The sequence below is a fragment of the Nerophis ophidion genome, linkage group LG26 (assembly GCF_033978795.1).
Source record: "Nerophis ophidion isolate RoL-2023_Sa linkage group LG26, RoL_Noph_v1.0, whole genome shotgun sequence".
NCBI lineage: Eukaryota > Metazoa > Chordata > Actinopteri > Syngnathiformes > Syngnathidae > Nerophis > Nerophis ophidion.
Genome location: NC_084636.1, coordinates 8,127,234 through 8,142,326, shown reverse-complemented (window position 1 = coordinate 8,142,326; position 15,093 = coordinate 8,127,234). Strand labels below are relative to the sequence as shown.

The 15,093-nt window shown below is 40.1% G+C and overlaps 1 protein-coding gene across 1 annotated transcript; it reads right to left on the bottom strand.

Moving 5' to 3' along the window:
• Nucleotides 1–361: 361 nt before the first annotated feature.
• Nucleotides 362–14,970, bottom strand: LOC133543813 (UBX domain-containing protein 6-like). Its single transcript, XM_061888617.1, has 11 exons — nucleotides 14,763–14,970; nucleotides 8,512–8,666; nucleotides 8,238–8,302; nucleotides 8,043–8,171; nucleotides 6,236–6,333; nucleotides 6,100–6,175; nucleotides 5,175–5,253; nucleotides 4,896–5,115; nucleotides 4,696–4,826; nucleotides 2,663–2,811; nucleotides 362–819 (listed from the first exon to the last, which is right to left on the bottom strand). Exons 1-11 carry the CDS (start codon nucleotides 14,843–14,845, stop codon nucleotides 676–678), a joined length of 1,329 nt encoding a protein of 442 aa, XP_061744601.1. The 5' UTR covers nucleotides 14,846–14,970; the 3' UTR covers nucleotides 362–675.
• Between the last annotated feature and the right edge of the window lie 123 nt (nucleotides 14,971–15,093).

Here is a 15,093-nt window from a genome sequence, read left to right as displayed (position 1 = left end):
TTACAGTATTTGACAGTAATTATGTATACAACACAGTATTACATTATAGTATTACGATATTTATTACAATTTTACAATATTAGTTACAGTATGCATACAGCATTTATTACAGTATTTCTATTACAATATTTATCATAGATTTTAGTATTTATGACAATATTTATAGCATTTATTACAATATTTGTTACAGTATTTATGACAGTACATAACAGTATTTATTACATTATAGTATTAAGATATTTATTACAATTTTACAATAGTTACAGTATGCATACAGAATTTATTACAGTATTTCTATTACAATATTTATCATAGTTTTTAGTATTTATGACAATATTTATAGTATTTATTACAACATTAGTTATAGTATGTATGACAATATTTATTATAGTATTTATTACAATATTTGTTACAGTATTTATGACAACATGTGTGACAGCAAGTTGCTTCCAGCAGCACGACATGGCGGGAAAAAGGCGTTCCACTTGTCCCTCCTTTCTTTCTTTCTACCTGGTCAGGTGTGTGTAGTGTTGAAGTCATTGTTGCAACTATTAGTGCATGTAAAACATGGACTCACTCACGTTCAATATACCGCCTAGACGGGTGTGATGCTAGCAGACATTAGCGTTCATAAACGACGATAGGAAAGTAGTTCCAGAGATGAAGACGGGATCCTCAGGTTAGTGTCTGAATGCTTTCCACGAGTTGGTCTTTTAGGATAGTTCTTCCTCCTGCGGCTGCGACGTCGGCCTGCTGCACGGCTGCGATGTCCGCCTGCACGGCCGCGTCAAACGCCAACGACAACAAGGCTGCAGGAACCTGAGACACAAAACAATCATGGTATGACATTCATACTCTATCACCGTGTATGTATTCTATATTATATGTATACTACCTTGTATGTATACATCCAATATAGTATACACTAGGGATGCACCGAAATGAAAATTTGTGGCCGAAGCCGAATAAAATTTAAACGCTTGGCCGAATACTGAATACCGAATAATGAATGCAGTTTTTCACAATTTTTTTTATATTGCATAAATAGCTTAGAATAAATTTTTAGACATGTTTTTTAAATAAAGTAATTTTTTATTGAATATTGACATTTTTTTAATATTCCAGTAGCCTTTGCTTTTCAAAAAAAGCACAAAGTTTTTCATTTATATTAGGCCTTAAAACAAAACATGCATTGCAAAAAAAAAATAAGTGCATTAAAGTGAATAAACCCACAACAAATGAATTATTGTCCTTTTGGCAAAAGTCTGCTTAGCCACAGGAGATAAACTAATAATGTAAACAGAAGGCTCAAGTAAATCTCAGTTAAGTGTGTGCTTGTAACGTCATACACTTATATAGGTAGCCTACACAACAGGCTAATAATGTAAACAGAGGCCCCACTTAATCTCAATAAGTGTGTGCTTGTAACCTCATACACTTATATAGGTAGCCTACACAACAGGCTAATAATGTAAACAGAGGCCCCACTAAATCTCAATAAGTGTATGCTTGTAACCTCATACACTTATATAGGTAGCCTACACAACAGGCTAATAATGTAAACAGCACACACACAATGTAAAGAACACACATCAGAGAAATACCGTCTGCTTGGTATTGTGTAACGGGGCTCAATGTGCTCCATGAATCTCCGAAAGCCAATGTCCTCCACAACACTAAACGGTTGTTCATCCAAAGCCATAAACTCCATTACCTTCTTTGTAATTCCGTTTGCTTTTGGCACTGTCAGTCGCAAACTTTTTCGCCCTCTCAAAGACGTCGGCCACGAGGCACCTCCTCGAGACAGTTTGGCTGAACATTCGTTGCAAACTGCAATACTTTTGTCACTTTCCGACACCTTAAAATATCTCCACACTGCTGACATTTTTCCGAAGGTGCCGGGTTACAACGTCACCGCACGATGGTTGATTGCGTCACCGCGTCAAAAACTTACGTCACATGCCACTATTCGGCCTTGCATTTAACTCATTCCACCGAAGGCCGAATGTGGCTTTTTTTGCCATATTCGGCCGAATATATTCGGTTACCGATTATTCGGTGCATCCCTAGTATACACAGTACGTAGTATGTATACTTTATTGTATTTATAGTACATTGAATGTATACCAACTTGTATGTATACACACCACGTATATAGATAAGTGATATTTTGACATTTTCTACCGCTTGTTCCGTTCGGGATCGTGCTGGAGCCTATCTCAGCTGCATTCGGGCGGAAGGCGACAGACAACATTCACACACTAGGGCCAATTTAGTGTTGCCAAGCAACCTATCCCCAGGTGCATGTCTTTGGAGGCGGGAGGAAACCGGAGTACCCGTAAGGAACCCACGCAGTCACGGGGAGGACATGCAAACTCCACACTGAAAGATCCCGAGCGCAGGATCGAACACAGGACCTTGGTATTGTGAGGGAGACACACTAACCCCTCTACCACCGTGCTGTTCTGTTAACATTTTCTGCTGAGTGAGAATAAATCCTGCATTCCAAGCTAAGTGTGTCAACTCAGCAAAAGACAAGAAGGTTGTTGATGAACCTACTTTGACCTCTGTATCAACATCATCATTATTATTGTTGTTATTATTATTATTGATTCGAGCCTGGCTTGCAAACAGGAGTTAAGAACATTCCAAGGATACTCACCAGGTTACACTCGGCGAGAGCGACGTCTTCCGACTCCTGCAGTTTGACGCCTCCTGGAGCCAGGAGATCAAAGGGCTGCCAGCCGTCCCGCAGGGAGTCTCGCACGAAGTCGTACAGCGCAGGGAGTCGCTCCCAGGCGTAGAAGGTCCCTGAGGGCGGTCACATGTCACCACGTGATGATGTCACTGCATTGTGTCACCACGTGATGTCACTGCATTGTGTTACATGGCACCAGGTGATGAGGTCACTGCATTTTGCCACATGTCACCAGGTGATGATGTCACTGCATTGCGTCACATGTTAGTGCATTGTCACCACGTGATGTCACTGCATTTTTCCACGTCACCAGGTGATGTCACTGCATTGCGTCACGTCAGTGCATTGTGTCACCACGCTATGTCACTGCGTTTTGCTACGTCACCAGGTGATGATGTCACTGCATTGCGTCACATGTCAGTGCATTGTGTCATATGTCATCACGTAATGATGTCACTGCATTGTGTCAAATGTCACCACGTGATAATTTCCCTGAATTGTGTGACCACATGATGTCGCCATATTTTGTCACATGTCACCACGTGATGATGTCACGGCATTGTCACATGTCAGTGCATTGTGTCACCACGTGATGTCACTGCATTGTGTCACCAGTGATGATGTCACTACATTGTGTCACATGTTAATGCTTTGTGCCACCAGTGATGATGTCACGGCATTGTGCCACATGTCAACACGTAATGATGTCACTGCACTGTGTCAAATGTCACCACGTGATGTCGCCGCATTTTGTCACATGTCAACACATGATGATGTCACTGCATTGTCCCGTGTCATCACGTGATGTCAGTGCGTTGTGTCACCAGTGACGATGTCACTGTATTGTTACGTTACCACGTGATGTCACTGCATTGTAACAACATACCACGTGATGTCACAAATGTCACCACGTGACGATGTCGCTGCATTGTCACGTCACCACGTGATGATGTCACTGCATTGTGTCAAATGTCACCACGTGACACTACACTGTCACGTTTCGCATGTCACCATGTGATTATGTCACTGCACTGTGTCAAATGTCACCACGTGATACTACACTGTCACGTTTCGCATGTCACCATGTGATTGTCACTGCATTGTGTCAAATGTCACCACGTGACACTACACTGTCACGTTTCGCATGTCACCATGTGATTATGTCACTGCATTGTGTCAAATGTCACCACGTGACGATGTCACTGCACTGTCACGTGTCGCATGTCACCACGTGATGTCACTGCATTGTGTCAAATGTCACTGCACTGTCACTTGTCGCAGCATGTCACCACGTGATGATGTCACTGCATTGTTTCAAATGTCACCATGTGACGATGTCACTGCACTGTCACGTGTCTCATGTCACCACGTGATGTCACTGCATTGTGTCAAATGTCACCACGTGACGATGTCACTGCACTGTCACGTGTCGCATATCACCACGTGATGATGTCACTGCATTGTGTCAAATGTCACCACGTGACGATGTCACTGCATTGTGTCAAATGTCACCACGTGACGATGTCACTGCACTGTCACGTGTCGCATTTCACCACGTGATGATGTCACTGCATTGTGTCAAATGTCACCACGTGACGATGTCACTGCATTGTGTCAAATGTCACCACGTGACGATGTCACTGCACTGTCACGTGTCGCATGTCACCACGTGATGATGTCACTGCATTGTGTCAAATGTCACCACGTGACGATGTCACTGCACTGTCACTTGTCGCAGCATGTCACTGCATTGTTTCAAATGTCACCATGTGACGATGTCACTGCACTGTCACGTGTCTCATGTCACCACGTGATGTCACTGCATTGAGTCAAATGTCACCATGTGACGATGTCACTGCATTGTCACGTGTCGCATGTCACCACTTGCTGATGTCACTGCATTTTGTAACATGTTACCATCTGACGATGTCACTGCATTGTGTCACATGTCAGCAGGGGACGATGTCACTGCACTGTGTCATATTTGCATCACCGACCCTGCAGCAGTGTTCCATCAGGAAGTCGAACTCGCAGCAGAGCGTAGTTGTACTTCCTCCTCTCTCGCTGCTCGTCCCGTTCTCTCATGGCTTTGGTGCGCAGCATGGAGTTCTTCTCCACCAGATCGCTCCTGACCAGGGCAACAGAGCGGAGGTTGCCTACAGCCACACAGAACGTGGGTGGGACAGCGCTGGTCTACCTGTGCTGCTGCTCCTTCTTCAGCTCCTCGGCGCTCAGGTTGTAGAAGTCTGGCGGCAGCTGGAAGCGCGTGGCGTGGTCTGACGCTCGGAAAGCTTGAGGCCGGCGGTCCAGCTGGGCTCGGAGCGGCTGGCCGCGCTGGAGACGATCTCGCCGTTCCTTCATCAGTTCCAGGGCGTCTGCGCTCTGCTCCGGCAACAGCAGGAACTCTTGTTCCGCCTCTGCACGCCGGGAGACACATGAGGACACCTGGCAGGCCACACTGGAAGTGGCAAAGTACCTTCGACAGGAAGCATGTGGCTGGTGAAGCCCAGCGCCTGCAGGAACTCTCTGCTGCCCTCTACAGCCCCGACCTTGTCCTGCAAGCAGCAGCACACAACATCACTTCTCTCCTATCAAAGCGGTAGGAAAACACAAATGTATTTCAAAATAAAAGCTTGGTCAGGTTAAATGTCATTTTCACTTTTATATATTGTCTTTTTTTTATAGACTCAGACTTTCGAGCCTTTTTTACGGGGAGCGCTTGCAAGGGGTGGCCTCATGACAGTCCAATCAGCAAAAGCCTAAGGGGCGTTGCCTTCAGGGACCCTGGGAAGTAAGTGAGTTGAAGGCAACACTTTCTTTATCGCCACCATTAAAAAAAGAATGACACTATATACGTTCACACGATCTAACCAGCAGGTGGCAGCAGTGTGCATCACACTATCTAACCAGCAGGTGGCAGCAGGATGCATCACACGATCTAACCAGCAGGTGGCAGCAGGATGCATCACACGATCTAACCAGCAGGTGGCAGCAGGATGCATCACACTATCTAACCAGCAGGTGGCAGCAGGATGCATCACACGATCTAACCAGCAGGTGGCAGCAGGATGCATCACACTATCTAACCAGCAGGTGGCAGCAGGATGCATCACTATCTAACCAGCAGGTGGCAGCAGGATGCATCACACTATCTAACCAGCAGATGGCAGCAGGATGCATCACACTATCTAACCAGCAGATGGCAGCAGGATGCATCACACTATCTAACCAGCAGGTGGCAGCAGGATGCATCACACTATCTAACCAGCAGATGGCAGCAGGATGCCTCACACTATCTAACCAGCAGATGGCAGCAGGATGCATCACACTATCTAACCAGCAGATGGCAGCAGGATGCATCACACTATCTAACCAGCAGGTGGCAGCAGTGTCAGACTCACCTGAAAGACTTTGTTGCTGACTTTCAGCTTCCTGTATTTGTCTTCGGAAGGATTCTTACAAATGTTTTCCACATACCTGCGAAAACATAAAAAAGGTAATAAGTTTCTTTCCGAGTGAATTTTGAGTTCATCTTACTTGCTTATGATGTCCACAGCAGCCTTGACTTTTTCTTTGTCTTTGTTAAAAGTGTGGATCATCATCACAGACGCTTCCACTGCATCCTCTTCAAAGCGCTAAGAACATGGTAAGTATTCATAATCATACATGTCAACACATGTTTGTTATTACTGATCATACATGTTTGTCAATGATCATACAAGTCAACACTTTTATTATAATCACATGTTTGTTATTAATAAACATACATGGCAACACATTTGTTATTAATCACACTTGTCAACACATGATTGTTATTAACGATCATACATGTCAACACATGTTTATTATAATCATACATGTCAACACATGTTTATTATAATCATACATGTCAACACATGTTTGTTACTAATGATCATACACGTCAACACATGTTTGTTACTAATGATCATACATGTCAACACATGTTTGTTAATAATCATACATGTCAACACATGTTTATTATAATCATACATGTCAACACATGTTTGTTATTAATAATCATATACGTCAACACATGTTTGTTATTCATAATCATACATGTCAACACATGTTTGTTATTAATAATCATATACGTCAACACATGTTTGTTATTCATAATCATACATGTCAACACATGTTTGTTATTAATAATCATATACGTCAACACATGTTTGTTATTCATAATCATACATGTCAACACATGTTTGTTATTAATAATCATATACGTCAACACGTTTGTTATTCATAATCATACATGTCAACACATGTTTGTTATTAATAATCATACATGTCAACACAAGTTTGTTAATAATACATGTCAACACATTCGTTACTAATGATCATACATGTCAACACATGTTTGTTATTAATAATCATACATGTCAACACATGTTTGTTATTAATAATCATATACGTCAACACATGTTTGTTATTCATAATCATACATGTCAACACATGTTATTAATAATCAGACATGTCAACACAAGTTTGTTAATAATACATGTCAACACATTCGTTACTAATGATCATACATGTCAACACGTTTGTTATTAATAATCATACATGTCAACACATGTTTGTTATTAATAATCATATACGTCAACACATGTTTGTTATTCATAATCATACATGTCAACACATGTTTGTTATTAATAATCATACATGTCAACACAAGTTTGTTAATAATACATGTCAACACATTCGTTACTAATGATCATACATGTCAACACATGTTTGTTATTAATAATCATACATGTCAACATATGTTTATTATAATCATACATGTCAACACATGTTTGTTATTAATAATCATATACGTCAACACATGTTTGTTATTCATAATCATACATGTCAACACATGTTTGTTATTAATAATCAGACATGTCAACACAAGTTTGTTAATAATACATGTCAACACATTCGTTACTAATGATCATACATGTCAACACATGTTTGTTATTAATAATCATATACGTCAACACATGTTTGTTATTCATAATCATACATGTCAACACATGTTTGTTATTAATAATCATACATGTCAACACATGTTTGTTATTAATAATCATACATGTCAAACACATGTTTGTTATTAATGATCAGACATGTCAACACATGTTTGTTATTAATGATCATACATATCAACTCATGTTTGTTATTACTGATCATAAAACATGTCAACAAGTTTGTTACTAACGATCATACATGACAAACAAGTTTGTTACTAATGATCATACATGTCAACACGTTTGTTACTAATGATCATACAACACGTCAACACATGTTTGTTATCAATGATCCTAATCGTACAACATGCAGGACGCACCTTTAAGATGGCCTCCTTAATGTGGCCTTCCCTCTGCGCCCTGGTGAGCGTGGCTCCTGTCAGCGGGCAGGTGAAGTACACACCTGACACCGACAAACAGGGATGCACTTTTGGGGCCAGGTTGGTTCCCTGTGGAGGCGAAGAACTCTTCAAGCGCTTCCAAAAACAGGATTAGAGCGGAAAAAGACAACCAACCTCTGCAGTGTCTGCCTTGTCTTTTTCTGCCAGTGCAGCAGCTTCAGCCTCCAGCTCTCTTTTCACTATAAGCACAGCATCTTCTACTTATCATAATAGATACTTTATTTACTTAGCAGTTATGTAGTTAGCATAGCTACTTTATACTGTTAGCATTCATCCAGTTAGCAAGGCTACTTTATTCAGTTAGAATTGATCCAAGTCGCTTAGCTACTTTATTCAGTTAGCATCTGTAATTGTTTATTGAGTGAGCAGAGAAGCCAGTGAGTGTCACCCTGGTTCCTGATGGCGTCCTGGGAGGTGAGAACTTTGGGCCGCTGCTGCTGTTCAATCCTGGCCAGAGCCGCTGCTCCTGCTCGCTGGGATCCCTCGCTGGGTTCTTCACGCTGCTTGGCAGCCGAGCTCCTTTGGCCTCTGTCAGCTGCACCACTTTGCAGCCCCACACAAGGAGAGCACATTTTTATCCTCCACACAGCTGGCAAGCAAAGTCTTCTTCTCAGCAGGCTTAATGCAGACTTAGCCTTAGCCAGCCAGCAACTAGACGGGCCCGCTGAGAAGTCTTGGAAAGACATGACACGGCAACATGCTGGCAGAAATATCACACTTGATATCAAGTCTGGCAGAAATATCACATCTGATATCAAGTCTAGTCCAATATCAAGTCCAGCAGAAATATCACATATGATATCAAGTCCAGCAGGAATATCACATATGATATTAAGTCTAGTCTAATATCAAGTTCAGTGGAAATATCACATATGATATCAAGTCTAGTCTAATATTAAGTCCAGCAGAAATATCACACAGCAAGTCTAGTCCGATATCAAGTCCAGCAGAAATCTCACATATGATATCAAATCTAATCCGATGTCAGGTCCAGCAGAAATATCACATATGATATCAAGTCCAGCAGAAATATCACATCTGATATCAAGTCTAGTCCAATATCAAGTCCAGCAGAAATATCACATATGATATCAAGTCCATCAGGAATATCACATATGATATTAAGTCTAGTCTAATATCAAGTTCAGTGGAAATATCACATATGATATCAAGTCTAGTCTAATATTAAGTCCAGCAGAAATATCACACAGCAAGTCTAGTCCGATATCAAGTCCAGCAGAAATCTCACATATGATATCAAATCTAATCTGATGTCAGGTCCAGCAGAAATATCACATATGATATCAAGTCCAGCAGAAATATCACATATGATATCAAGTCTAGCAGAAGTATCACATATGATATCAAGTCTACTCTGATATCAAGTCCGGCAAAAATATCACATATTACTTCAAATCTAGTCCGATATCAAGGCCAGAATAAATATCACATAGCAAGTCTAGTCTGATATCAAGTCCAGCAGAAATATCACATATATCAAGTCTAGTCCGATATCAAGTCCAGCAGAAATATAATAAATAATAATAATAAATGGGTTGTACTTGTATAGCGCTTTTCTACCTTCAAGGTACTCAAAGCGCTTTGACACTACTTCCACATTTACCCATTCACACACATTCACACACTGATGGAGGGAGCTGCCATGCAAGGCGCTAACCAGCACCCATCAGGAGCAAGGGTGAAGTGTCTTGCTCAGGACACAACGGACGTGACGAGGTTGGTACTAAGTGGGAATTGAACCGGGGACCCTCAGGTCGCGCATGGCCACTCTACCGCTGCGCCATGCCATCCCATATCACATACAATATCACATATGATATCAAGTCTAGTCCGATATCAAGTCTAGCAGAAATATCACATATATCCAGTCTAGTCCGATATCAAGTCCAGCAGAAATATCACATATGATATCAAGTCTAGTCCGATATCAAGTCCAGCACAAATATCACATATGATATCAAGTCTAGACTAATATGAAGTCCAGCAGGAATATCACATATTATATCAAGTTTAGTCTGATATCAGGTCTAGCAGAAATATCACATATGATATTAAGTCTAGTCTGATATCAAGCAGAAATATCACATATAACAAGTCTAGTCTGATATCAAGTCCAGCAGAAGTATCATATATGATATCAAGTCTAATCCACTATCAAGTTCAGCAGAAATATCACATATGATATCAAGTCTAGTCCGATATCAAGTCCAGCAGAAATTTTACATCTGATATCAAGTCTAGTCTGATATCAGGTCTAGCAGAAATATCACATATGATACCAAGTCTAGCAGAAATATCACATATATTAAGGCTACTCCGAAATCAAGCCCAGCAGAAATATCACATGATAACAAGTCTAGTCCGATATCAAATCCAGCACAATCCATATGAAAGACAAGAAAACATGTTTTAATTTAATTTTATGCATTCTTGGTTGTAAAATACGGCAAGTGGGAGGTGGCTAACATTGTAGCTAATGGGAGTAAACTATTGTGCCCATAAAAGTCCAGCAGAGAATATCACATATGATATCAAGTCTAGCAGAAGTATCACATATGATATCAAGGTTAGGAGAAATATCACATCTGATAACAGGTCTAATCTATAAATCCAGCAGAAATATCACAATGATATCAAGTCTAGTCTGATATAGAGTCCAGCAGAAATATCACATACTCTGATATCAAGTCTAGCAGAAATATCACAATATCAAGTCCAGCAGAAATATCACATATGTTATCAAGTCTAGCAGAAGTATCACATATATTAAGTCTAGTCTGATATCAAGTCCAACAGAAATATCACATATGATATCAAGTCTAGGCTGATATGAAGTCCAGCCGAAATATCACATATGTTATCAAGTCTAGCAGAAGTATCACATATATTAAGTGTAGTCTGATATCAAGTCCAGCAGAAATATCACATATGATATCAAGTCTAGCAGAAGTATCACATATATTAAGTCTAGTCTGATATCAAGTCCAGCAGAAATATCACATATGTTATCAAGTCTAGCAGAAGTATCACATATATTAAGTCTAGTCTGATATCAAGTCCAGCAGAAATATCACATATGATATCAAGTCTAGCAGAAGTATCACATATATTAAGTCTAGTCTGATATCAAGTCCAGCAGAAATATCACATATGATATCAAGTCTAGCAGAAGTATCACATATATTAAGTCTAGTCTGATATCAAGTCCAGCAGAAATATCACATATGTTATCAAGTCTAGCAGAAGTATCACATATATTAAGTCTAGTCTGATATCAAGTCCAGCAGAAATATCACATATGATATCAAGTCTAGCAGAAGTATCACATATATTAAGTCTAGTCTGATATCAAGTCCAACAGAAATATCACATATGATATCAAGTCTAGGCTGATATGAAGTCCAGCAGAAATATCACATACTCTGATATCAAGTCTAGCAGAAATATCACAATATCAAGTCCAGCAGAATTTTCACATATAAGGTCTACTGCGATGAGGTAGCGATTTGTCCAGGGTGTAAGGCCTTCCGCCCGATTGTAGCTGAGATAGGCGCCAGCGCAACCCCCCCCCCCCCCCCCCCCCCGTGAACCCCAAAGAGAATAAATGGTAGAAAATGGATGGATGGATATCAAGTCTAGTCCGATATCAAGTCCAGCAGAAATATCACATCTGATATTAAGTCTAGTCCGATATCAAGTCCAGCAGAAATATCACATATGATATCAAGTCTAGTCCGATATCAAGTCCAGCAGAAATATCACATATGATATCAAGTCCATCAGGAATATCACATATGATATTAAGTCTAGTCTAATATCAAGTTCAGTGGAAATATCACATATGATATCAAGTCTAGTCTAATATTAAGTCCAGCAGAAATATCACACAGCAAGTCTAGTCCGATATCAAGTCCAGCAGAAATCTCACATATGATATCAAATCTAATCTGATGTCAGGTCCAGCAGAAATATCACATATGATATCAAGTCCAGCAGAAATATCACATATGATATCAAGTCTAGCAGAAGTATCACATATGATATCAAGTCTACTCTGATATCAAGTCCGGCAAAAATATCACATATTACTTCAAATCTAGTCCGATATCAAGGCCAGAATAAATATCACATAGCAAGTCTAGTCTGATATCAAGTCCAGCAGAAATATCACATATATCAAGTCTAGTCCGATATCAAGTCCAGCAGAAATATAATAAATAATAATAATAAATGGGTTGTACTTGTATAGCGCTTTTCTACCTTCAAGGTACTCAAAGCGCTTTGACACTACTTCCACATTTACCCATTCACACACATTCACACACTGATGGAGGGAGCTGCCATGCAAGGCGCTAACCAGCACCCATCAGGAGCAAGGGTGAAGTGTCTTGCTCAGGACACAACGGACGTGACGAGGTTGGTACTAAGTGGGAATTGAACCGGGGACCCTCAGGTCGCGCATGGCCACTCTACCGCTGCGCCATGCCATCCCATATCACATACAATATCACATATGATATCAAGTCTAGTCCGATATCAAGTCTAGCAGAAATATCACATATATCCAGTCTAGTCCGATATCAAGTCCAGCAGAAATATCACATATGATATCAAGTCTAGTCCGATATCAAGTCCAGCACAAATATCACATATGATATCAAGTCTAGACTAATATGAAGTCCAGCAGGAATATCACATATTATATCAAGTTTAGTCTGATATCAGGTCTAGCAGAAATATCACATATGATATTAAGTCTAGTCTGATATCAAGCAGAAATATCACATATAACAAGTCTAGTCTGATATCAAGTCCAGCAGAAGTATCATATATGATATCAAGTCTAATCCACTATCAAGTTCAGCAGAAATATCACATATGATATCAAGTCTAGTCCGATATCAAGTCCAGCAGAAATTTTACATCTGATATCAAGTCTAGTCTGATATCAGGTCTAGCAGAAATATCACATATGATACCAAGTCTAGCAGAAATATCACATATATTAAGGCTACTCCGAAATCAAGCCCAGCAGAAATATCACATGATAACAAGTCTAGTCCGATATCAAATCCAGCACAATCCATATGAAAGACAAGAAAACATGTTTTAATTTAATTTTATGCATTCTTGGTTGTAAAATACGGCAAGTGGGAGGTGGCTAACATTGTAGCTAATGGGAGTAAACTATTGTGCCCATAAAAGTCCAGCAGAGAATATCACATATGATATCAAGTCTAGCAGAAGTATCACATATGATATCAAGGTTAGGAGAAATATCACATCTGATAACAGGTCTAATCTATAAATCCAGCAGAAATATCACAATGATATCAAGTCTAGTCTGATATAGAGTCCAGCAGAAATATCACATACTCTGATATCAAGTCTAGCAGAAATATCACAATATCAAGTCCAGCAGAAATATCACATATGTTATCAAGTCTAGCAGAAGTATCACATATATTAAGTCTAGTCTGATATCAAGTCCAACAGAAATATCACATATGATATCAAGTCTAGGCTGATATGAAGTCCAGCCGAAATATCACATATGTTATCAAGTCTAGCAGAAGTATCACATATATTAAGTGTAGTCTGATATCAAGTCCAGCAGAAATATCACATATGATATCAAGTCTAGCAGAAGTATCACATATATTAAGTCTAGTCTGATATCAAGTCCAGCAGAAATATCACATATGTTATCAAGTCTAGCAGAAGTATCACATATATTAAGTCTAGTCTGATATCAAGTCCAGCAGAAATATCACATATGATATCAAGTCTAGCAGAAGTATCACATATATTAAGTCTAGTCTGATATCAAGTCCAGCAGAAATATCACATATGATATCAAGTCTAGCAGAAGTATCACATATATTAAGTCTAGTCTGATATCAAGTCCAGCAGAAATATCACATATGTTATCAAGTCTAGCAGAAGTATCACATATATTAAGTCTAGTCTGATATCAAGTCCAGCAGAAATATCACATATGATATCAAGTCTAGCAGAAGTATCACATATATTAAGTCTAGTCTGATATCAAGTCCAACAGAAATATCACATATGATATCAAGTCTAGGCTGATATGAAGTCCAGCAGAAATATCACATACTCTGATATCAAGTCTAGCAGAAATATCACAATATCAAGTCCAGCAGAATTTTCAAATATAAGGTCTACTGCGATGAGGTAGCGATTTGTCCAGGGTGTAAGGCCTTCCGCCCGATTGTAGCTGAGATAGGCGCCAGCGCAACCCCCCCCCCCCCCCCCCCCCCGTGAACCCCAAAGAGAATAAATGGTAGAAAATGGATGGATGGATATCAAGTCTAGTCCGATATCAAGTCCAGCAGAAATATCACATCTGATATTAAGTCTAGTCCGATATCAAGTCCAGCAGAAATATCACATATGATATCAAGTCTAGTCCGATATCAAGTCCAGCAGAAATATCACATCTGATATCAAGTCTAGTCCGATATCAAGTCCAGCAGAAATATCACATCTGATATCAAGTCTAGTCCGATATCACGTCCAGTAGAAATATCACATATGATATCAAGTCTAGCAAAAAACAACGTCATGTTTGTCTATCTCCGGCAAACAACTTGCCTCCTGTCGTCAGTTAGCTTCTTCCCAGGACCCGCAGATTTAAAAGTCAAGTCCTTCTTGATGCCGTCCAACAACTTCTTCATGTTTTCCGAAGATAAGAAATAAAATAAAAGCAAGCAGGCCGAAGAAGTGACTGCTGGATTATAATAACACCACCAGCTGACAACAGCACCACTTCCGCTGACAACAATACTACTTCCGCCTGGTGGTGTCGAGGTGCTGCCACCGTGCGGTAGGAAGGTTTCTTAGACGGGGCGTTCACGGATAGAGGATCAAAACTCACTGAGTTTTCAGACTTGCCTTTTCCCAAAATATTTATTCGAAGATTAAA